We start from the raw sequence: 25089 nt of genomic DNA on the forward strand, positions 1-25089 counted from the left end.
CTACCCCCAAAGAATGATACATTATTTCTCTATGAGCTGTGTAGCAGTAACTTACTGAGAAACAAGCCAGCGACAAGGAGATCCTGCCTTCTCCACTACCTTCTCAGATATTTTGGAGGAACAAAATCAAAGCTAAGCTGTGACAGAGCCTCTATCTTATTTTTGTATGTAAATAATATTTTCTTCACACCTTTCGTATTAGTGAGACATTACATTTCACAGGTGCCTCTTTTGTGTGATTTGTACCTGTGGTGAGTCTCTGAAGCCTGGCATTTACTACTGGTGGGTCAACACTGGGCAAATAGCTCTGCAAAGCTTTGTCTCCTGCCCCTATTTTGTTGGATTCATACCAGCTTTTCTTCTTCACAGAAGAAAGAATCTTGTCGTCTCCTATACCTTTCCATAAAGCTATTACCCACTATGCAAGGCCTAATAAGTCCTAAATAGGCTGGAATCCTACTTCAGTGCTGAGGAAGGAAGGTCAGCCTCTAGTTTGAGTGCTGAGGATCTCTGATTTGCCGAACATGCAGTGACTTCCTGAGGTATTTCTCCTGGGTCTGCTAGAGTGGGAAGTTGCCTCACTCCTTTCTGCACAGCAGATTTATGTTTCTTGCATGTGGTCCATTATTTTGGCTATTGAGGTGGAAGGCGGAGCTGCACCTCCTCCTGCTTTGTACCACTCTTCCCAGTCAGTTGGTTGCTCTTTAGCATTCTGTGTTTTCTTTGAGTTGTTGCTGTTGAGAAAGGAGTGTGGGAAGAATGTTCTCATTGTCTTCTCAACCTCCCTGGGCAGTTGCAGCAGCAGCACATCTGAGGTGAATATGGAAAGAGAGACAAAAGAAATTTCAATTAGGAGGAATTTGAAAGTGAAGTCTACTCAGTATCACATGGAAAAATACATAGGGTTGTTATGAAAAATGTCCTATAGGTCCAGTTAGTTTTCTCACGATCACACACAGAAGTCCTGCAGTGAGTGATACATTCTAATGTGTTTAAAGTCTGCAGTAGGGCTTACAATTTTCTGGCTGTGGTCATAGCTGCTAAATAATGAAGGAAAACTCCTGCATAATTCCTTTACCAACTTGATTCTCTTTTAACAAAACTTACTGTCTCCAGCCCATGAGCTGTTTCTGTGGTGTGCTTACCTTGTATGCTGAGGCAGTGTCATTTCATTTCCAGTTCTCAGGCATCTGGCTTTACTGTGACACACAAATACAGATACTGAATTTTTCAGTGGAAGCAAATGTACTCTCTGAAAAGGATCTTGCTATTGCTGGAGATTTCTAATTAGTTTTCATGTGGTAGGAAATACATGGATAAATAAAAATCTTAGAAAACGTTAGATCATAATGTACAGTATTGCTGTTTTTAAATGAAAACCTTTTTTTCTCTTGTTCCATTTCACTTGCCCGATGTACCCTCTCACTATGGTACATGAACTACTTTTCAATGGTGAAGAGGTGAATTAACAGTTTAAAGATGAAGTTGCTATTTATTCGTGTGTAAAACGTAATCATTATAATAATAGAAAACTAACAGAGCATTTAAATTTTCATCAGTTAATTTTTCTTTTTTTTTCTTTTTTCAGTAGAAAGCTCTGCATTATTGAGTAGTTACTAATTTTCTTTACTAATTTTTAAAAGAATTTTTGATTTCCACAACATATTTATCAGTGGAAGTTATTTTTATTCCCCGTGTTATTTTTAGAAGATCAGTACTTGATGCATGAATCCTGGCATTAACAGAAGCAGGCTGAACTCTGGGGCATTAAAAACTTGTTATCTTTAGCTGTTGCATTTCAGCTGAACTTCAGTTCTGGAATTCAATAAAGAAATCTGATTTCATTAGCTGGTGATGTCATCTCTGTTGTCTTAGGAGCCTATTTTAAGACTGTGGCAAATTTCATGTAGAAATGACAAGTCGTCATTCAATAATTATAATCACAAGTAATCTGTAAGCAAAGGAACAAGCTTAACTTGTTAAGCTCCTGCTGTTGTGTATTTTCTCTTAGCTTTCATCTGGATTTTATAATACCAATAAGTGTAGCAAATGGGGTTTGAAATCTGTCTGTATTTGTATTATCTTTACAAATCTGAACATTTTGCATACGGCAGTGTTTTATTTTTCTTTCCAGGTGTGTTGAGTTTTTCAAGGGGGGTTTCTCCACAGAGTTCTTGTTTCAGAAGAGTTGACTCTGGAAATTTTTATTGGGGAACTGGCAATTTAGAGCAGTTAAAAGCATGCTGGAGCCAGAGCTGTCAAATCTGCAATGCTGATGCACTTGACAGAAAGATTCTGATTCCAGGCAGGGGAAGAGGTGTGCTCTCAGTGGAGAAGAAAGTAGGCAAGCAGCCTGTTGGTGTACTGCAGGGGCAATGCAGGTGAAGCTCCAGTCTGCTGGGCAACAGAAGAATGGTTGGAAGGAACCAAGGGTAATGGTGCAGCTGAAAGCAGTGGAAAGTAGACACTTCAGAGTTCCTTGTGAGTTCCTCCTCTGTTGCTGTGTGCATCTCTCTGCAGTTCATGCAAGCCATTGTAAATTTAGGGCCACATGCCAAGGCCCTGGTGGAGCCCTTTTGTATAACTTTTGGCTGCCTTATGTGAAGACACTCATTGCGCTAATGGAGCAGATGGAGGGAATGAGGGAATAAAGAGATGGTATTGCCTGTGATGAAAATCAGCAGTGTTGGAATACTGCCTAGCCAAACTTCAGAATGCGGTTTTCCTTTTTTGATTTTTTTTTTTCTTTATCTGCTTTAAAATAATGCCTAGATGTCAGATACGTGGTACTTCTGTGGGGTGAAACATGGCAGTTGTGGGAATTGATAAAAGTTTTCTTCAAATGATTTTAAAGAAGTCTTTCTGTGTCATGCTCTTTTGAGTTGTACTTTATGACCCTAGGAGACATCATTAACCAAGAAGATAACTTTTGTTCATTCTTTGTTTCTCAATTGTGGTTTCTTTTTTTCCCTTCCTTTTTAATTTTTGAGAGAGTTACATGCTTTTGTCTGTTAAGGAATGATTTTTCTTTATGTATTTATGCTGTTTCTGCAAACTTGTGCCCAGATCTTTGTTCCTTAGCAGATTTCCTTTTTACAGTGAAAATGTAGAGGATTAAGAAACAGGCCATATGGTAGTTTCTATAGCAATAGATTAAAACCTGTGTTTTGTCAACTCTTGTGAGTTATGATGCAAGAATTAGTCTGGGAAGGCACAGTTTGCGTGTCTTGTATTCTGGCAGTTCTCTGTCATAGCAGTGGTTTCTGAGACAGTTGTTAGATGGAGTTGTGAGAAGGGCTTGTTGACCTTTTGTTTCAAACTGAGTAAACATGTAATTTCATTCTTTTGAATTACAGATATTCAACACTGGATTGTTTACATACTACTTTCTCAGTATGTTTAGGGCAAGATTATAGTGAAAATAGTGCAGGAAGAAGTTTTAATTAAGGCAGGACTGTTTCAAACAGAGTTGCAGCATCTGCTAAATCCATACTTGGGTGCCTTATTTCATAAGTTACTGTCAGTGGTATTCTTCCAGGATTAAGACGCTGAAATTTTAGTGTTTACAAGTAGGTGTCTACATATGCACTGCATGCCTGAGCCCCTCTGTAATGAATGGGGATTGAGTCAGTGCAGCCAAAGGGGTGTTTCAGCTAGTGCTAAACTAGACTCTAGTGTCTGGTTTCACAGGTTTCAGTTCTCTAACAGGATTTTAAAAAATATATGCCCAAATGTAGATGTTTAATCTTGAACTGAATTGACTATTCCCACCCTATGACTTATAGTTGGCTTGGATTCCTGTACTACAGCATTACAAGCAGAAAGCTGAGACCTCCAGAGGAAAGTCTGATGACCAACCCTAATGCTTGTAAAGAGCGAGAGAAGACTGTTTTCCATTGTACAGGATAATGAGCATGCAGCATGTTTTACCCTTGCCTTGAAATACCCTCAGCCTGTAAGGACTTGGGCTGTCGTTCAACAGCTGCTGGGTCTGTGCCACCCAGAATCTTAAGTGTTTCAGGTCCTCTTACGTTTCTTGTCTTCCTTTAAATGCCTGTCTCATTGCCCTATGTGTTTTATTCCATGTTTGTCAGTATTACTCAGCCAAGGCCTAGTTTGTCCTGTAACAGTTATTGTTTACGTTATGGAGGCCCTATTCAGTCCCTTACACTGTTTCTGTTATAGAAAAGTTGTAATTAAAGGTTATAACGGTTGATGACAGGATAAATAATGTTGAGGTAGGGTGTCATGGAAATATAGTTATGGCTGAAGAGAGTCCTGCTACATGTACTTGCAACCTTGGTAACATGAAAACGGCTGATTATGGTGTGTATTTCCACAGATATTTATAAATGATCAGTGATTTAAAAAGGTGATATGCTCTTTTTGAACCCCGGAGTATTTATTGACAATAACTTGAGAACTTGCAAGTTTTTAATGTGCGAAAGAATTGCAGATATGCCACAGCACTAGACACCCAGATGTGCATACCAGAATCCTGTAAATGTCATCATGCTTACATAGAAAGTTGCACAACAGCTGTGTTTCTGTTGTAAGGGCTTGTTCAGTGGTTTCTTGGTAGACATTTGACACAGCATTAATTGTGTAAATAAGGATTATTTGCTTTCAAGACATAGAGTAATACAGTAAATGCAAGTCCTAGGAGACGTATTTGAGGATGCAGAACTGCTTTCTTGTGACATCTGACCATTATATGTTGAACAGATTAAGCCTTCTGGAGGCCGTTAAGATCAGGGTGTCTGAGCCGTCTTATGCTCTTCTACTGAACTGTACTCCATTAGACAGTAAGTGATACAAAATTTTGGCAATTTCCTTTCCTTTAGAGAGGAGAATGAGGTGTGTTGTGCCCTGGTGTGGGTGGATGCAATTGCCTTTATGTCAGTGTGGTAGCACCCATGGATGTAAGGGAAGACATGACTTGAAGAATGGAAAGTACTGCAGAGGAGGCTAAGTTAATAAAATAAATGAAATAAAGACTAACAGCATTAGCCTTTCACTTTCTGTGTCCTAGAGGAGTTCGAGCTAAGAGCTAGGGAGGTAGTTTATTAAAGGATGAAAGTGGAATGTTAGTGAAATTGAATAAACTGGATGTTGTTGAGAACTACACTGAATCTTTGGATTCACAAAAGGAGATCAAGGTCATATGCTGGGGTTGGATAGCATTTTATGGAAAGGAGAAATTTATACCTGTTTTGGCAGAGAGAGGGAAGCAGTGGTAATGCAACTATTGCCTTTCACTGTAGGGATTGGAAGTCATCTGTATAGGAATCTAATATTCAGCACTGAGTTTTAACACAGGTAATGATCTGGGAAGGTGCAAAGGCCTCAGGTAATGGCCTGACATACAAAAGAAATTCATTACTTTTTTAGTTAGTAAGATCTGCCATATTTGATGGGTAGTCTTTAATGAATTGGGTTTGTTGTGTACTTTTAGTCTGCTGTTCAATCAGCAAGATTAAACAGTAACCTTGGATTTACAAAGAGGCTTTTAAATCAAAGAGTCAGCTTGAGAAGATGTATGAGTGAAGCATAAAAATTTGTAGCAGCATGGAGAGACCATGGAATAGAAACAGCAGCAGTCAGAAGTTGGTGTGATGCTGCCAGAGGTACCACCAGCATCCCAACCTCTGCCAAGGCTGGGCAGAGCAGCCACCGCATTGGACACCATAAGGAGCCAGCATCCAAGGAGTGAGGTAACTAATAACTTCTAATACCTTGGTGAACCTCAAGAATTGCACCCCAGGGTACAGGAGAGTGGTGTATATTCCATCTAGCTGGCATGCAGAGGACTGGAAGCTCCTTCATCCAATAGGAGTTAGCTTGGAAACTGCAGTAGTTTTCCTCTTTTTGTTCAGTACCTGAATCTTGTAAGCAGCATACAGACAAGAGAATTTGTATCATGAAGTCCGTGGCATATATAATAGCTAGGAGAGATACTGGTATGCTGTTCAGTGGATACACTCTCCTCCTTGGGGTTATCCAGAAAATCTAACAAGGTGAGGCCTCAGAGAGAAAAGCAAAATGCTCTCTGTATGTTGGAATGGTTTTTGTGCATTCTTATGCTAGACTTCAGGTAAAAGGAAGAAGTATAGATACTTTAAATGACACAGAAGATTTAGGAAGATAGTAATGCATTGCATGGATGGAAATTTAGTATAACTTTTGAAGAAAGAAAACCTAGGAGTATATTAAACATCTGACAAGCATCACCATAGTGCCTACATAGATAAGCAGGCTTAGCAGGGCGTGATATGTTTCTAATTCTGATATGGGGGAGGCTTGTGTATGCATTGAGAGTTGAGGTAGGCAGCACTGAAATATTTCATCATCAAGATTGTTAACTTTGCACTCGTTTTCTAAAGTATGGCTAAAGACCATGATATAGGATGTAAATATCAGCATAAGTTACGTAAGATAAATTTCCTTATTACATGGGTTATTTAGAAAAGACATTTCCATTCTCCTTTCCTGTAAAATTCAGCATTTTCTGAATTCTAAATGTTGGGATTTAGCATGGGTTTCTGTAGTGTCCTGTGTAAGCCAGCAGGCTCTTGTCTCCATGTAGAGCCCCACTGTGTTGTTCAAGCTCCATGTGTGGGCTGTAAACCTCTCAGCTATCTTTGAAGTAGACATTCTTTTTCATCTGTTTTACATGTGGGAAACTGCTGTGTAGGCTGATTATGTCTTTGCTCTCTGAAAATACAGTAAATAATGTCAGGAATACTTAATAAGCATTCCACATTGTTTTTTTTTTTTTTTTCTTAGCTTTAGAGTATGTTTCGTCCAAGTTGGTCTATTAACAGCAAGCGAAAATTGCATCAGAGACAAAGTCTGATGAAACAATGCTGTCATTGCACGCTGTGGCAGCAAAATCGTTATTGACACTGTCCTGCCAGCCCCACTGCATTACTGCCATTTTGCCTTTGGATCGTTGCTTATTTGATAGACGAGTTCTTCATCTCCATCCTCCTGCTCTTTCATGAAGTGTAGTGCCATTGTACTGAAAGGTGATGCAGACTTCTCATTTCCTGAGGGAAAGCATACTTTCTTTCCTTTTCCTTTTATACTGGATTCTTCCCTAGCTTTTGCGCTTCGCTGTATTTTATGCCAGTGTTCAGCATGTGGGTGTCCCTTTGCTTTGATATTTAGCCATCCTTGAAAGCTGTTTACTGCTTCATGTGCTCCCTTGTCATGAACACTCTCTCTTAAATAACCTGGCATCATGACAAGTAATTTAAAACCACAAGTAGGTATTAGCTGTTTGTTTCTTTTACGGGTTTTTTTGGTATGTTTAGAGACACTCTTTTTCCACAGTACTGAGAAAGAAGGTAAAAGTTGTATAAGATAAAAGCATCCTCTATTTTTGTTTTTTGAATGCAATCCCTGGTGATGTGCCATGGGCTAGCTGGAGATTTGATCTTTATTGACTCTGCTATCTGAGAGGAAAAAGAAAATGGGTAAAACTGAAAATAGTAATTGGAAATATCTCCTATGGAGCAAAACTGTCATGAAGAGATTGATTCAGCAGTGGCAGAGTTGCTTTATTGATTGTGAGTCCTTAGTAAATTAAAAAGAGGACCAAATACGTTAAACTTTTTTTGTGTGTGTGTGACAATGACAATTTAGAATGTTCTGCCTCAAGCTGGGCCATGGGAAGATTAGATTGGATATTAGGAAAAATTTCTTCACAGGGGGTGCTCAGGAGTTGAAGCAGGCTGCCCAGGGCAGTGATGGAATCACTGTCCATGGAAGTGTTCACAAACTGCATAGACGAGGCCCTTAGTGACATTGTTTAGTGGTGGACTTGGCAGTCCTGGAATAATGGTTGAACTTGATGATCTTAAAGGTCTTTTCCAACCTGGTTGATTCTATGATTCTGTGATAAACACACATACAGGTGTGTGGGAACATTATCTGCTTCATTCAGTAATAGGCTTGTCAGAGATACGAACCGAGTTCTTCCAAACCCCTTCTGAGTTAAATGTTCTTTACTGTAAGCAAAGCATAGGAGAAGTACTCTTGCTTGGGTTTTTTTTAATCATTCAAGTGCACTTGATTTAGTCATTCAAGTTCCTAGGAAAAGGAACGAAGCACACGAATTGCACTAATTGTCTTCAGATGTTCACAGTCGGTTTCTAAAATTTGATTCTCTGTCTGAATTGCAATATCAAATTTATTGCTAATACAAAAACTGTGAAACTTAGAATGATAGAATAGTTAGGGTTGGAAACGACCTTAAGATCATCTTATTCCAACCCCCTTGTCATGGCAGGGACACCTCACACTAAACCGTGTCACCCCAAGGCTCTGTCCAACCTGGCTTGAACACTGCCAGGGATAGAGCATTCACAGCTTCCCTGGGCAACCCATTCCAGTGCCTCACCACCCTAACAGGAAAGAACTTCTTCCTCATATCCAATCTAAACTTCCCCTGTTTAAGTTTTAACCCATTACCCCTTGTCCTGTCACTTCAGACCTTAATGAAGAGTCCCTCACCAGCACTCTTATAGACCCCTTTCAGATACTGGAAGGCTGCTATGAGGTCTCCACACAGCCTTCTCTTCTCCAGGCTGAACAGCCCCAACTTCCTCAGCCTGTCTTCATACGGGAGGTGCTCCAGTCCCCTGATCATCCTTGTGGCCCTTCTCTGGACTTGTTCCAACAGTTCCATGTCCTTTTTATGTTGAGGACACCAGAACTGCACACAATACTCCAGGTGAGGTCTCACAAGAGCAGAGTAGAGGGGCAGGATCACCTCCTTCGACCTGCTGGTCACGCTCCTTTTGATGCAGCCCAGGATACGGTTGGCTTTCTGGGCTGCAAGTGCACATCGAAGCTGGCTCATGTTCATTTTCTCATCAACGAACTCCCTCAAGTCCTTCTTGGCAGGGCTGCTCTGAATCTCTTCTCTGCCCAACCTGTAGCTGTGCCTGGGATTGCTCTGACCCAGGTGTAGGACCTTGCACTTGGCATGGTTAAACTTCATAAGGTTGGCATCAGCCCACCTCACAAGTGTGTCAAGGTCCCCCTGGATGGCATCCCTTCCCTCCAGCCTATCAACCAAACCACACAGCTTGGTGTCATCAGCAAACTTGCTGAGGACGCACTCAATCCCACTGTCCATATCACCTACAAAGGTACTGAACAAGACCGGTCCCAACACTGATCACTGAGGAGCACCACTCATTACTGGTCTCTGACGTGCGGATAGACTCTGCAACTCGTTAAAGTTGTAAAGTAGGTATGCTTTATTCAGCACTGAGGTGCATGGGGAATAGCTCCTCCAAAGGCTTGTGCACCTCAGCGCTGTTTCTCCTTTACATTTATCCTCTAAAGTTATGCATATGCATGAGGTTGTACAACACGCCTATACATATTCATGTCCTATTCCTGCTTTGCATTATAATGAGCTAAGTCCTTTGCGCCTGCGCAGTGCCTCCTAGTGGTCATGAGTGAAGTTCTCAAGATGAAGTAAATGAGTCTTCCTTGAGCCTGAACTTTTCACCTCTGGTCATTACACGTGCTCCCTGGAGGCTTGGTCTTTGTCCAAAGTGCAGAGCCAATTTCAGCTGGCCTAGGCATCCAAAAGATTGGAAACAAGTCACGGTCCCTACTTCTTAACAATAGCTATGTCTTTATATCTAGTTCTAGCATACACGAAGGCGTTCAAAGGATGGGAATCAAGACATGGTCCCTACTTCTTGACAATAGCTATGTCCTTATGTCTTGTCCTAGCATAATCATGAGTGAGCAATGATATTATTAAGCAAGTGTCCTGATCCGTTGTACATTGCATGATAAGCATGAGCAAGCAGTAACATTGTTAAGTAAGCGGTTTGACCTATCCCCTTGTACATTGCAAATACCATGTACATAAGCATGAGCAAGCAGTAACACTGTAAAACAAGTGGCTCAACCCTAACCCCCCTGTACATTTGTTAACCTTTTGCATCAGTCTCCAGCCGGACATTGAGCCATTGACCACAGCTCTTTGCGTGCGGCCATCCAGCCAGTTCTTTATCCACTGAGTGGTCCACCTATCAAATTGATGTCTCTGCAATTTAGAGACAAGGATGTCATGTTGGACAGTGTTGAATGCTTTCGATTTTTGACTGGTCTAATAACTGCTCATTACTTAATGTCATTGCCCATCTGCAAGTACATGAATCCTTTATTTATATTTTCCTCCCCAGAACATCAGTATTTGTCATAAGGATGAAGTTCATTTCGAGGGGGAGCAGCCACAATGTGAGATAATAATGCAGAACCTTTACCTCCACAGAAAAGCAGGGAGGAGGGACAGTGCTGGGATCCTGTGCTGGTGTGGATGAGACTTGCCAGATGTTACTTAAATAAAATTTATTATGGTGCAGAATTTGAGGTTGAAAAGCAGGAGATTATTTAGTGTATTTCTTATTGGCTTAGTGCCGCTGAAATTCAGCCAGGAGGACATGCTTTTTTGTACTATTTTCCTGCCACTTTTGCCTGAAAATCCAACTACCAAGGATAGTTTTGTGGCCTCTCATTCCCAACATGCTACTTGTTACAGTGCACTCTGAACTTCTGCTGGTTTGGATACATGGTGTTAACAGGACAGGATTTGAGGAGCATCTTCTGTGAAGAGACTCTGAGGCCGTGCAGTTGATGAAGGAAAAGGAATTGGAGATGTGTGAGGTAAAGCTGCAGAGAAGGCAGGGGAACTGGAGGAACTGTTTCCCACTGCTTCATGTAGCATCCCCAGCCTGGCGTGCCGAAATGAAAGGGAGCAAGGTCCTCATGTGGGCACTGTGGGAAAGTGGGGACTGGAAGTGTAGGGAACCTCACAGAAGTCTCCTCATTGACTCTTTGAGAAGGTGTGGTTCCTGAACAACATCTGCAAGAACAGAGCTTTGTAGCTACTACTGACCCAGAAAGAGGGACAGTAGGGTGACTGAGCTTCCAGGAAGGAATTGTTCAGTCTCATGTTCAGGTTATTCTGAAGAACCCAGTCTATATTGTCCCCTCACACTTGTCCCCTCACACTTGTCCCCCAACAGCAGTGAGCCAGGAAGGCAAAAGACAGACTGAGATATCATCTCACCCATTTCATCCAATCTCTTCACTCCCCGCTTCTTTCCTTTTCATGCTTTTTCTTTCATTATGTTCTGGTGTTGATTGGTTACCTTCTGGTTTCTTTGCGTTGCCAGATAGCTACATCTTTTTTCAGAGGCTTGCACTTAGTCGTGCCTTATGGGACAGCCTCTTCATCAGATCTGTAGAGCCACTGTATTTTCTCCTCCTTCACCCCATGCTTCTTGGAGAATACCTTGAAGAAATTGTGAAGTGCAAGGGGAAGAGTATATTAGCAAGTGGCTGCCATTCATCTATTTATGTAACTATTGAAGTGTTTCATAATCATTAATCAGAGCTTATAGGTAGGCTTTATTCCTGTTTTCCCATCTCTCTTCCCCTTTCAGCCCCACTGTTTATCACCCTCGTCATTTCTTGCCTTAAATTTAGATAGCTCAACAGGAGAAGCTGTGTCACTCTGTGTGGGTGGTATTACAGGCGTAAATAGGGTTTGTTTTTTGTTTTTTTTTTTCCCTAAAAATGTAAATGCCATTGTAGTTTGCTTCAGTGTGTGCAGCATTAAATAGTGAATGTTGGAAGTGGTAATTTTTAGTGTTTAGAAGTCTTGCTTATTCAGTCTCTGTCTTGCTGGGTTTTTGTGCTGAATCATTACACCAATGCTTTGTCTTTGTTAAAAGCATCTGTATGCAGGAGCAGAGCTGCTTAATTTATTTCAGTCTGGCATAGTATAGTAAGCCTGTTTTTAAATTGTAAACTTAGTAGGTTACAAGTCAGGTGGCAGCACTTTCATGGTGTTGATTCTCCAGTGTAGCTGGAACTGCTGACTTGAATAGGTTTTGACTAGTTTTCTTTTGTGGTAAGTCTTCTGTAACTTGCTTGGTGTGTTTATTATTTTCCACAGCGAGAGTTTCTCTCATTTGGGAAATGTGAAAGGATAACATTCCTAGCCCAAGCAGAAGCAAAATGTGGCACTGCCATCTGGGCTGTGAAATTGGAATAAAGCTGAAAGTGTTACCTTGGTATATTGCCATCGCTAGAAGCTGGGTGGCAAATAATAAAAGGATGGTCTGGTAGTTGGCATCTTAGGATCTTGGGAGACTGCATGTGCTTGCTGTGCTGCAAACCTCCAAGAATGTAGGCAGGTTGGAAATTACTTCTCTCACCCATTCCTGGTAATCTGAATGTTAAGCGTCCACACTGGGTTAGTTGTCTGAGCTCAATCTGCTGTAAATGGATGGGCATTTCCAGAGGGCATAAGGGTCACTCCACTTCATTTAGCTCTACATTTTAGACTAGGATGAGTCACTGCGGAGATGCTTGTCTCTCTGCATAGACTTAACAAAAAGCAGCTGACTGCCTTAGCCCAGGTACCTACCTTTCAGGTGTCTGAGTTACAGCAAATGAACCCTTTTTTCCTTTGATGCAGTTGCCTTTAGCTGAGGGGTAGTAATCCTTTCCTCCCTCACAGGTATATGGTACACACAGAGGTTAAACGATGCTACCGTGTACTCACAAGGAAAGTTATTACTGTAAAAAAAAAATTTAGAATTTTAATTATCTGTACACATGTATTTGTGACTGTCTCAGATTTTTTAACACAGTGCTGAAAAGGAGAGATCTTATGCATAGAAACCTAGAGATTTTTGCATCCTTAGGAAATATGTATCTGTTTCACAGCAATATTCTGATGAACATGTTAAAGAGACAAAGCTAGGATTTGTGAATGCCTGGCATGTATATGAAGCTCTGTAGGTCATGCTTGTTCATGGTGGCTGGTTTTGTTTTGTTTTAGATTGTGATGGATTTCAAACACCCTGATGGCCATACAGTGGCAATTATGCTGCCCCGATGCAGCTTATTGGTGATGGCTGGAGAATCCAGATACCTGTGGACACATGGGTATGTGTAAGAGTCCTTGCATTGCTGATAGTAGAATAGTACATGTCCTTTGCTTTGTTAATGACACTGGTTTTTAAATTGCTCTGAAAGAAATCAAGTAAAATTTTATAATAAATGTACAAATTCATTCCTCTGCTCAGGTTAAACTGAGAAAATTGGGGATTTTAGGAAGTTAATTGTCAGTCCCTGAGATGCAGTTTTCTGCTGCTGTCACAAGTAAAGTTTTGCTCAGAAATTGCTCTCACATCTGCATTGTGAAAGTACTCAATGAGTCTGAGCTGGCAAAGAATTGATTGCAGTGCAATTAACTTTACCATTTCCTTTCTTTCTTTCTTTTCAGCCCACAGCTTTTGCTGTTGGATCAGGTATGCCAAAGGCTTTAGAGAAAGGCTGCTTTAGGGACGCTTTTAATTACTGATAAGGCTGTATTGTACTGAGCATGTTTGGGTTTTTTAAAATATGTCTTGAGTCTTTGCTTATTGTAGAGTTTAAATACATGCTTTTTAAATCATGCAGCACTGGGAGCTACCTACAGTAGGAGTGCTGACATTGGCAAAAAGGCTAAAACCTTGGCAAGCTCTGTGTGTGACAGCAGTGTACTTCAGGAGAGTATAGAAACCATCATGTGGGACACAAATGCCTATGGTAAATGTTTCTTCCTTTGTTTGACCCAAGCTGTCACTGAATGCAGCAGTCAATTGGAGACACTAATTACATTCTGTGTAAATTAAACACCAAATCCTTTTATTGGCAGAAGATTTTCTGCCTTTTAATTTTGCTGGTTAATTTGTATTGTGAAGAAGGGTGAATATGAAGGCTTATACCACCTGTATATTCCCTCATTAAATGAAATACCTGTGAAAAGCAAGTGGTCCTTGTGATGTGCGTTGTTATAGATGCACAAGGCAGTGAAGTCCTTTGTTTTTTGGTATACAAGACTGAACACTGATATCAGTGTTATAAGCTACTTATTTTGTCCTGTCAAATACTTTCAGCTGCCTTTTGGAAAGGTCATTTGCAACTCTGAGAACTTGGTGCAGTTTCCACCTCATTGCTGTTGCCAGGGAAGCTGGGGGTCAGTCCCCAGCCCTGGGCATCAGGCAGCTCTGTGGGGCCAGGCTGGGATGTCAGCCTGGAGGTCAGTGAGGCAGTGGCTGTGCACAGACAGAGCTGTGGTTGGGGTTGGCCCAGCAAGACAGCCTCTGTTTAAAAGCAGCTCAAGGGAAAGAAGGGGTGGCCGTTGCTTGAGGCCCCTGGCTGTCTTCATAAGAGCTTTCTCCAAGGCCACCAACTCCGCTATTCGTAAGCTGGCCCTGGACAGCCAAACTTCCAGGAGAAGGAAAGATTCATGCAGAGCACTTGCAATACTTGCCAGCAGTTGTTCAAGTTGCGGTAGTATAACCTGCCTTCTAACAAATGGAATGAGATCATTACTTGTACCTTCAAGTGGTAGTTGTCTTTTGAGAACCAGTGACATAAACTAGAGTTAAAATGATGATCCCAGATCTTTCTACTCGTGTAAGTTCCTGTCCCAGTGCTAATCCACCTTTCCTAAAGGTAGCTTTTCTGTATGTTTTTAAAAGCAATAGTGTGTCAATATACTCAGCTGAAGTAAGCTTTCCATCATGCCGTGAGGCATCCTATTGTAATCCACAAGATTAATCATCCAGCGAGTACAATGAATTCACTTGCACACATGATGTCAGGATGTATTTAAGATCACTTGTGATGCCTTTTATCTGCTCCTCAGGAGTCCAATTAGAGAACAAAAGATTCAGTTTTGGAATTATTCTGGAGAACAGGGAACCTGCAAACTCAGTATTTGAAGTTCTGTAGAGGGAGTTTTGGGCATCCTCAGCCGATTATTTCATCATAGCTTCATTATCTGCCATGAACAAGGCAATTCTTTATTAGATCCCATACTTTCCATGGCTGACTTTGGGAGATTTCCATTCTTGGGGCTGCTCCATGTCTCCCTTTTGCACCATCTAGATGGAGCATCAATATGCTGCTCCCTGATTTCCAGACAGAAAGGACCTGCACACTTTCTCCCTGTGGCTGGGCTAGAGATCAGTTTCCCTGCAGTAGGAAAGATGGCTTACAGCAGAGTACAGGGATGCTGATCAGGCTGCAGGCTGTCTTTCAGCATTTGGATCTTTCTTTTTGGTTAAGTACAGCCACTGGGGAGCAGCTTCATGTGACCTGCAGAAAGGTTCCAGGAGAAATAAGAGAAATAAGTGCTCTGCTTTATTAAAAGATATAAAAACACTTTCACCATGCCCCAACTTCCCTTTTGGCTCAACCTGTAAGGGTTAAACTTGGCTAACCAATGTGGAAGTCGGTTTTATAGTGAGAGCCTGTCCTGTTGGGGGTCAGGTACTTTGTACCACTGAGAGGCCGGTTCCTTTGAGATGTTTTTTCTTGAGGAAACTTCAGCATTAGTCTCCTTGATGACCTAAGTTCAAGAAGTGCTTCAGTGTGACAGTAACAGCTTTGAGGTGCTGTTTCCCTGATGAGTTTTCGTTTTGTTCCAACAGTATCTACTTTTTCCCATGTGCAAGTGATGAGAAGCTACATGTGGGTGCAGCTGTTTCTCTTCTCTCATGTTGTGTTTCACACTGTACTTTGTCTTTTCCGTTTTTTCAATTTTGAGAGAGATTCATTTGTAGAGCTATTAAAAATGCCTGGGTTTGGTACTTTTATGTAAAATTTTTAATAAAATTATTTGAAACTTTTGTCACCCCAGGAAAGTTCCAAATCACTTTTGTCTCGTGAATTTTGGCCCGCAAACTGCTTTTCTGTTCCATTAAGATCCATGCCACATCCCAAAGTAGCTTAAGCACCTCTGTTCCCCGTTTGCTTGATAGATTTTGGTCAAGAAATCACTACAGCAGAGTTTGTCTCTTTAGGCATTTCAGCAAATCTCCCAGAGTGCTGCATTATTTGCATCTTCTGTTATCAGTAAATGGAAAAGACATTCTGTTGCAAAGCAGAATTCACTGGAGAGGCCTATTTGCAACAAGAAACCTCAGTCTGCTAATGTAGAGCTCGGTCAGTTCTATGCTTCTATACCCACAGCCACCATTTCTAGTAGTGTGTTTTATCTTTAGCAAGTACATATTTTTGTAGAAAACAAATATTAAAAAAAATAAGTCCTAGGAAAATAAACAGTCAAACTTTTATGGAAGGAAAGGGAGGGAGGGAAATGTAATTACTTGCAATCAAATAACACTTTAATTAACATCATTAGTTTCTGTCAGCTCCTCTTTTTTTTTCATCTGAAATTGAAGAAGTTGAAAATTGAAAATCAGCCATACATTAAATAGTGTTATAATCACACATGTCACAGTGTGTAAGCTGCCTTATAATGATGGATTGGATTTTTTTTTTCCTGATGCAAATTGAATTATTCTTTTATTTTGTGTTACTTTGTTTTAGGATTACACCCCGAAAATATGATGTCATTCAAGCATCTGAGCTTGGGCAGAAAATTGGAACAATCACTCCTGATGCTGGAGATTTAACGCTGAATCGAAGGGAAACAAGGACATCATTTACATTCAGGAAAGTGAGGAGAAGCCCTTGCAATTGCAGTAAGTGTCTTGAGGTGATTTTCAAGTCAAAATTGTTATTTATTGCCAATATGTAAGCATTTTATTAGCTAACCGGTTTATCCCTTTGGGTAGTTTTGGCAGTCGTGGTAGCCATTCCTGAGCAGCTCGAGGTTAGGCATACTGTATCATTGGAGTTGTTTGCGTCTGTGTGATTGCTCTATATAGGAAGGCATTTGGCTTGCTCCAGAGCTGGGCAAGTAACCTGGTATCTTGCATTTCTGTGGGGACCTCAAGTTCTGCAATAATGCAACAGAATAGAAATAGCTACTATTCTTCATGTTCCAGTCAGTTTCAGTTGGTTTTATGTGAAGAGGACTTCAATTTTGTGAAATTAAGTACATTAAAGAAGGAGAAGCAGTCAGATCTACAGTGATAGAGCCATGTAAGTGCTTTAGGGCAGGACAGAATGTAGGAGATAGGTCTCTCAATGATTACATGGAATTGAAGTCCATTTGTGCCCTCAGAAGAGAATTTCAGAGGCTGAATTGCAGCAATGTCATGATCTTTGTTATTACAGGCACCATACATAAACCTTGTTAATGTAGCGGGATGATTGATCACTGCAAATAGCCTGTGGTATATGTGGGCAGGCTGCTTGTTCTAAAGAAATCAAACACTTATGCAGTTCAACCTGCATTTAAATTTTTAAAAGGTAAAGGAGGAATGAAGCATTTCTTGCATTTTAATGTTTCACTTTTAATTTTATTTTGCTAAATAAGTTTAATCAACAAGGAATCACTTTAACCAAGTATTTTTTTTGTGTATCTGTTGCTATATCTAGTTTACCCATCTGTTTGTGACAGCCAGAAAGGACTGCAAAGCCAGGTACAACCTTCGTTTCCTCACAATGAGATGGAGGCCTCTAAGCTGGAGCAAGAATATGTACACAAGGTGTATGAAGAGATAGCCACACACTTCAGCAGTACTAGGCATAGCCCGTGGCCCCAAATTGTAGAGTTTCTCAGGTCCCTACCAAAAGGCTCAATAGTGGCTGATGTTGGTTGTGGCAATGGGAAGTATCTAGGCATCAACGAGGACTTATACATGGTACGTAGTAGCTACTATCCTTTGTTTACATTGGTACTAGTGTTTATTCCATCATGCATTTGTAGCATGTTGGAGCTTCACTTGTGGGAAGAGTGCCAGGAACAGAAAGCTGTTTCCTAACCCAAGATCAATTACCAGTTGTGTTAGGTTTTCACATCCATTCACTATGTGCATTACCCTTCTTTTTTCAAAACCACTTTTGCTTTGCAGATCAAGGTATGTTAATTTAAAAAAAAAAAAGTAATGGGTGTTCTGGATTGAAAATTTGTAATGGATGCTTTAGCCTTTTATGTTGTTGTTGTTTAAACTTATTACAAGGGAAAATGGATGAACAGTTTGAATGCTTCCAACTAGTTTTTCACTTGACTGGTGGGTGAGAAATGCAATGTACATGTCCCTGAAATCTCCAGAAGCACTACTTTTCATATATCCTCTTCAGTTGCCTTCTGTCTGGTGGTGAGGCTCATCTGTGAATGATGTTGTGTTTGGCTGTCCCACCTCTGACTCTGTGTGTAGGCCCAGTAAATACAACAACATAAAATTCATGGAGGATTCTCAACTTCAGCGTGGATTTGTGGCCTTTCTCTCACTTTCTTCACTTTTAGACAGTTCTGATGTCATTCTTGCTGATGTTGCTATCACATTCACTGCCTCAGTTTGTACTTAGAGCAGTTTTACTTCTTTCCTATCAGAGAGGTAGGAAGCATGTGCAAATATGAACCAAGAGATAGTTTTTATTGCAAATATTTCAAAGAATTTTTTGCAAGGATCAAACTTCCCAATTTTTTTATTTTTTTTTTTTTTTTTTTTACCCAAAATACCTCTGAGAGGTTTGCGTTATGGTATCTGCTCTCCCCAGTCTTTCACATTCTTGTACTGTGAAACACTTTGAAATCCACCAGGCTTGAAAACTTCTGTGTAAGGCAAAACTCATTATTAATAATAAAAGTCAGACTTGTTTGTCTGTCTCAGGAATTTCTGTCCTGCTGTTTATATTCCACTATAAACCATAAGTTTTATATGGCTAATACAGCCTTGTCCGTATTAGTAATGGATTTATTTCCATTACTCTTATAAGCTAGAACAAAATCAACTGATATTATAAGTAGGCATGCTGATGCCTGGCTGCTGTAGCCTGAGTATAATTATTAATGTTCAGTACATTCTTTCACTCATTTCTTCTGTAAGAAAAATCAGCAAACCTAACTAGAGAGGAGAAATGTTTATCACGGTACCATGAAGGTTACCAGGTCCTAGAATGAATTTAGTAAAATGCTGTTATGTAGGTTTGTGGTAGGTTTTTAAGGTGAAATCTGCAAGATGTTGTGTTCAGAAATCACCAGCACCAGTCTGTTTTGGGAGCCCACTGTTAACCAGCTAAAGGAAAGAAAGATCTACTGGCAGTCAGAGGAAAAGCAGCTCCTCTCCTCTGTTACTTTAGGAGTTACCTCATTTCATAGGTACCTGCAGGAGAAATCCAAAACGTGAAAAGTAACAGTGAAAGGGAGTAAACTTGAAGAAGCAGTTGAGGCAGTTTTAAAAACAGGATCTGGGAATAGCTTCATTCAGTTGGCCTTCCTTGATGTTTATTTCCTGCTGGTGACAGTGAGTTGTTCTTAGTTGGAGCTAGAGTCTAGACATTGCATTTGCTTGTTTTCATCTGCAAGCCAGCACCGAGTCTCAGGAGGATGGATGCGACTCCTTCTTTTTACTATATTTATTTTTATGTGTCAGCCAAAGCGTGGTTAAAGAAGAGTGCATCTGTATTGTTGTTACAGATATTTTAAGCTTTTGACAAGGTATCTCAAGAAGGGGACTGTGTTATTTCCATTTACTGTGGGCTGTGCATAGACCTGAGGGTGAGGGGTTACAGAACAAGCTTTGTATATTAGGTAAACTGATGGGATAAGAGTAGTTTTCCCTAGAAGCAGGGTGTTGGTTTCCTCCCTCATTTACTCTTCTTTACTTGGGGGCATAAAATCCAGGGAGAAATTTAAGTACTGCAGCCTTTCCCTCACAGCAGTTGCTGTGGCTCTTGGTAAATTTTTATGCACAGTGCACTGGAGCTCTTAGCCTGGGCACCGCTGGGAAAGAAGCAATAAAGCAGGGCTGTGAAATTAGGAGTTATTTAGGGGTGGGAAGAGCACTGTTGGTATAGCTATGTAGCTCTGTGTGTTTTGACTCAGAAATACTGAAAACTTGAGGCATGTACTTCCTGGAGGCAAGCAATGTGCTCTAAAGGCTACTATACTTTTTTAGATAGGATACTTTAAGCAGCAGCACTAATGATAGTAGATCAAAGCTAAGGTAGCTCGTTTGATGGTTTTCATCTTCAGGCAGTGTCTGAAAATGTCTCCACTGTGGCCTATACTATTGTATTTGCTTCAGTTTCTTTGGATGATTACACATAGCCTGATCTACTTGAGTATTGTTGTGTGACAATGAAATGCACGTTAAGTCCATCTATGCTCAATGAAAATGACAGCACTGTAATGGCTGCATTTATCTGACACAGTGAAAGAGCAGCAATTTCATGACAAATTCAGATTGAGTGAGGATGGTATCAAAGTCTGATGTAATTAGGACAAAGACTGGAGAAAGATTGAATTTAATAAAGTTTCAGATTACTTTTTCTTTTTTTCTGTCATATCCAGCTGTTTTATTATTTGAGTGAATGCAAAAGAGAAAAATGGTTTTGTGGTTGCTTTTATACAATCCCATTCCCATCCAACCACATTTGGGAAATTTTTTTAACACTTTATTTAAGTTATTTTATACTTAAGTGAATTTAAGTGATTAATATTCATATCTATAAGCAAGGCTTTTACGGAATGGTAAGGTTCAGCCTTATCGATCCCCTGATCACCACAAGGGTTTCATTCCCAAGGCAGTTGACGTCATTTCAATATATCTCATCAATTTTTATGAGCTTTAGGTCTGTCTCCCAGTTTCCAGCCTTCAGGTAGGTGTGGTGATGTGTAAATCCCCACAGGAACATTCAGCACCCTTACAGAGCCAGGGTGTGAGTGAAGGACATTGAAGCCTTCCAGTTTTGTGGTTTACGTTTGTAATTGAACTTGTAGACTGGTGGGAAATCCAGTTACAACTTAAAATGCCATTGGGTAGGTATTTTTTCTTTTATCTATATAAAGAAATTACTCTTTGTTGTCAGAGTACTGATGCTAGGAATAAAAGTGATGGCGTTGCAGGAACCAAAATGGTTTGCTTTAATACAGACATTTCTGTCTGTAATGTGTGTCATTTGATGGTAATCAGTAATGTAGCTTGTATTTCACATGACCTTGTAAGACACCCTTTTGCTGTGAGATATGCATCTTTGTTTTCTGCATTATTGTACTAAACTGGGATCCACTGGAACTGTATGCAGGTTTGATTGTGTCAGGGTGTGGGGAAGAGGGAAGGTGAATATTTGCTGTAGTGTGGTTGCACAGTGTTGGGGGTTTTAGTGTCACTGGGTCCCTGTTGACTGAGAGCAGATTCCTATCCAAAGGACTTAGTAGTAGTGAGTAAAAAGCAGGAAGGACAAAACTATTTGGTAAAGGTACACCTGGAGCAAGTTCACTTGCTCTTAGGGATCAGAGGGCAAAGCAGAACCTTTCCTGCCCTTTTCTCTCAATAAATTGGAGCTGTTAAAATGATGGAAGATGTGGAAAAATTGCTCAGAAGGAACTGGGCAACAGCAGCAAAAAACCAGAATGAACACTGAATTGCTCAGCTTTGTTCTGATGCTTTATTATTGAGAAATGAACTTCAGGTTTTAGCCATAGCAGTTCCACAGGCGCCCTGACTGTATGCAATTGCAAAGCAAAATACTACGTGAAAGGAATGCTAAAGGCCTGACTCAGACCAACTGGAGCAAGCAGATTCGTTTGTCTTGCTGTGGCTGTGCTGGTGTCTCTTTTTCTACGTATATCTGTGTTTGCTGGAATGTAATTTGATTCCTTAAGGCTCTCATGCTATTAGTTATAGCTGAGGTGTTTCTCCAGGGAGCCACAGAATTCCATTTGGTGGCTGGATTTCAGAATTAAATGTCGTTTTCTTCATCAGTTTCTAATGTGCTGAATCAATCAAGTTTCCAGATACTTAAATGAACTAATTCTACAAGATAGAGTTAGTTATAATGAGATAATGTAGGGAAAAAAATATATCATGGTGGGCAGCACTGACCTTTTTAAGGTCTTTTATTTAATCTTGCAAAAGGATTTAGCTCTTGCAGATCTGCAGCACCATTACAAAGCAAACTATTTGGTGCCTTTTGCCCCCTAATGATCTATTCCAAACCACTGCATGAGAGAGATTGTATGAAACTTAGTTTAGCTACTCCTGGATGAAATGGTGGAGGTGAAAGTGCCTGGGAATGCAAAGGAGCAGGATGGGGTATCTGCTTGCGTTATCCCATTCTCAGGAAGTCAGTATAGAGCTGCTACAAACTCAAACCACAGGTGCTATGTTTGTTTCTCCCTTCCCTTATCCTCTTTGTATCTTGGTCTTTTTTGATGCTTGTTAATCTAAAGGTTTGTGTTACCCACCACCCTAAGGAGGGAGTGCTGTATGCCAGGATGACGACATGCTTTTGCCTTTTCTGTAAGTTTTGTGTTTGATGGGGTTACAGATGCAGAGTGACAGGCCTCCATACTAGTACAGATTTCCTGACTTAAAAGTTGATACAAGAGTTGGGTGTAGTAAGTGTTTACCCAGGTACATTTTTAACAGGGGTTTCAGGCACTGACTTTCATTGTAAGTGGATTTTGAGCCCCAGTACCAGTGGCCACTCTGGAGCTCCTGTAAGCCATTATCCACATCACAAAAAAGCAGCGAAGAGAGGGATGGAGGTACTCCCCAAAAAGGCAGGGATGTGGGAATGGCTGCCTGGAGTAAATTACAAGAAACATGGGAAGCCACCCCCCTTTGGGGAAATACTAAAAGGTGTAGAGCAAGTTAATGGGGAGGTGGACCCGCTAAAAAGTAGATTCAGCTGAATAATAAACAGTGCTATTTGAGATACACGTAAGAAATCAGGGGGGTTGAACAAGGAATTTGATTTGGAAAACTGAGATAAGGAAAACAGGTATAATTATATATAATTTGGAAAATAGGTATAAGGAATGATTGAGAGGACTCACAGATAGTAAGAAACAGGGAACCTTAAAATGTATGGCTGACCAGGAGATGGTACTTGATTCTGTTGGTTTTGGACAATGAACTGACAAAAATTGTCTACCTTCCTCCACTCTTCAGCACTATCCTGTGCTGAGCATCAACATCAGAGTTACAAACTGGCAAAAATTAAAGCATTTCAGTTGTATTTTGAGATTAAAAAAATAAAGTTTTGATTACATGTTTAATTAGATAAAAATAAGTCTGTTCTAAATTAAAAAAGTCCCTTGAACTGTTTTCTGTAAATGAAGCTTCATCACATCAGAGCTTCTGTGAGCTTCAGAATGCAGAAATCAGTAGCAGTTGTAAAAAGCTGAGTTTAGGGTCTATGCCCCAGTTTTTGCGTACTCGTAAGAATCACAGGCTTATTTTCCAGCTGTAAGTTGGCACTGCACCACCAAAGTTAGCTGCTTTGTTCTAGTTTGTTTTCTAAGTGACTGAAACCAATGTATTTTGTGTTTTAATGAATGCATGTTTCTTGTAAACTAGAAAATACAGGAATGTGGTGATAATTCTTTTAAAATATTCAGAGATAATTCTAGTGAGGATGTTACATTGGCTTAGCTTCAGCACCAGGCAGATCTGCAGTGACTCCTTGTGTTTAGCACTTATGCATATATGCATAGCACCTATTATGATGTTTACATTAAAACTATGTTAAGTTTTAGCCTAATATGCCTATTTTAGAGCAGCTGAGTGTTCAAAGTAATCCATTTTAAGATCACCATTTTCATCATGAAACAGAATCTTTTTGCTTTGGATGCAGCATCACTTTAATAAGTCTGACAATACAAGTAAGCCTGACTTTGTAATTATTTGATATAATTCAGATGCAAATGAGGAGCTCACATTCTGGCAGCCATGCCTTTGTTCTCATTCTCAGTTCACTGGATTTCATCAACATACAGTGTAGTCCTTTTCATGGTCATTTTGGGAGGGGATAATTGAGTTCCCTTACCCAGCCTGTTTTTACTATAGATGCACAGGGCCAAAGCAATTCTTTGTGGGAAAGCTTGTTGTCAGCGGAAGTTGCAGGTATTCCTCTGCCTTGTGCCAGCAGTGATTTCGGTCCTTTGAGTTTTATTAAATACTGAATGCTAATGTCTTAATTGCCGAAGTAGTTGAAGGCACTGGTAATGAGGTGTGGAATCTCTACATGCAAGTTGTCACCTAAATCCCATTCCATGATAAGAGTAATTAAAAGATGCCTCAGTTGGCTTCCAGTGTGAAATGACATGGATTTATGTTTTCTTCCAAGTAAACAAGAGTATCCTTTTTTTAATTCATAAATGACACTGCTTGCTCAGTGCTTCAGTAAACACAGAGAAGCCAAGGAATAAATGGGAAGAAGGCAATGCTAGGATTGATCTTACCAGGTGTGTTTAATGCTAATTGGCAGGACAATATGTGCATATTCATAGTACTGCTTTTGTGGAGGATTATCTTGGATTGTCAGGTTGGCGTTTTCACAACTGTTTCATTTACTTTGGACCAGAAGTCAGGGACCTGACTAGAAAGCAGCTCACCTGGAAGGTTTCAGGAGATATGACTGGAACAGAATCCTGGTTCTCTTCAAAACTGTGATGGAAGACTAAAAGCTAAAATGATTTGGACTGGTAACATGAAAAGTTATAATGGAAAATAAACATATTTTCATTAATTATTGCAAACCAGAATTTTTATTTTAGTAGTACTGTTGTCCCTCCTGGCTTGATTTACCAGAGCAAGTTGGAATCATAGAACCATAGAATAGTTAGGGTTGGAAAGGACCTTGAGATCATCTAGTTCCAACACCCCTGCCACGGGCAGGGACACCTCATACTAAACCATGCCACCCAAGGCTCTGTCCAACCTGGCCTTGAACATCACCAGGGATGGAGCATTCACAACTTCCCTGAGCAAGCCATTCCAGTGCCTCACCACCATTACAGTAAAGAATTTCTTCCTCATATCCAGTCTAAACTTCCCCTGTTTTAAGTTTTAACCCGTTACCCCTTGTCCTATCACTACAGTCCCTAATGAAGAGTCCCTCACAGCATCCTTGTAGGCCCCCTTCAGATACTGGAAGGATGTTATGAAGTTGTTTGCTATTCTTCTTGCCCTAAGTATTCTGTGTCAAATGCAGTAAACATTGTCATCAGTAAATATTTAGGATTCTGAATCTGTTTTCTGCTGTCTGCCTGTTGCTGATCATTGAAAACAAAAATAAATTTAATATTCTCATGCAAGCCGAGTTCAGTATACATCTCGTTAGCAGGGC

General features: G+C 40.4%; 1 protein-coding gene across 2 annotated transcripts in view; it reads left to right on the top strand.

The window, feature by feature from the left end:
* The window catches only part of ALKBH8 (alkB homolog 8, tRNA methyltransferase), a 53164-nt gene that overhangs the window by 25719 nt on the left and 2356 nt on the right, over positions 1-25089 (top strand). For both annotated transcript variants that reach the window (XM_062615354.1, XM_062615355.1), the window contains exons 8-10: positions 12884-12990; positions 16429-16583; positions 17386-17651. In XM_062615354.1, the coding sequence (XP_062471338.1) occupies positions 12884-12990; positions 16429-16583; positions 17386-17651 (528 nt within the window). The remainder of the gene's footprint in view (positions 1-12883; positions 12991-16428; positions 16584-17385; positions 17652-25089) is intronic.

This window comes from Pezoporus occidentalis, unplaced genomic scaffold (assembly GCF_034315485.1).
Source record: "Pezoporus occidentalis ecotype Australia unplaced genomic scaffold, CSIRO_AGI_Poc_V1 ctg18, whole genome shotgun sequence".
Taxonomy (NCBI): Eukaryota; Metazoa; Chordata; class Aves; order Psittaciformes; family Psittacidae; genus Pezoporus; species Pezoporus occidentalis.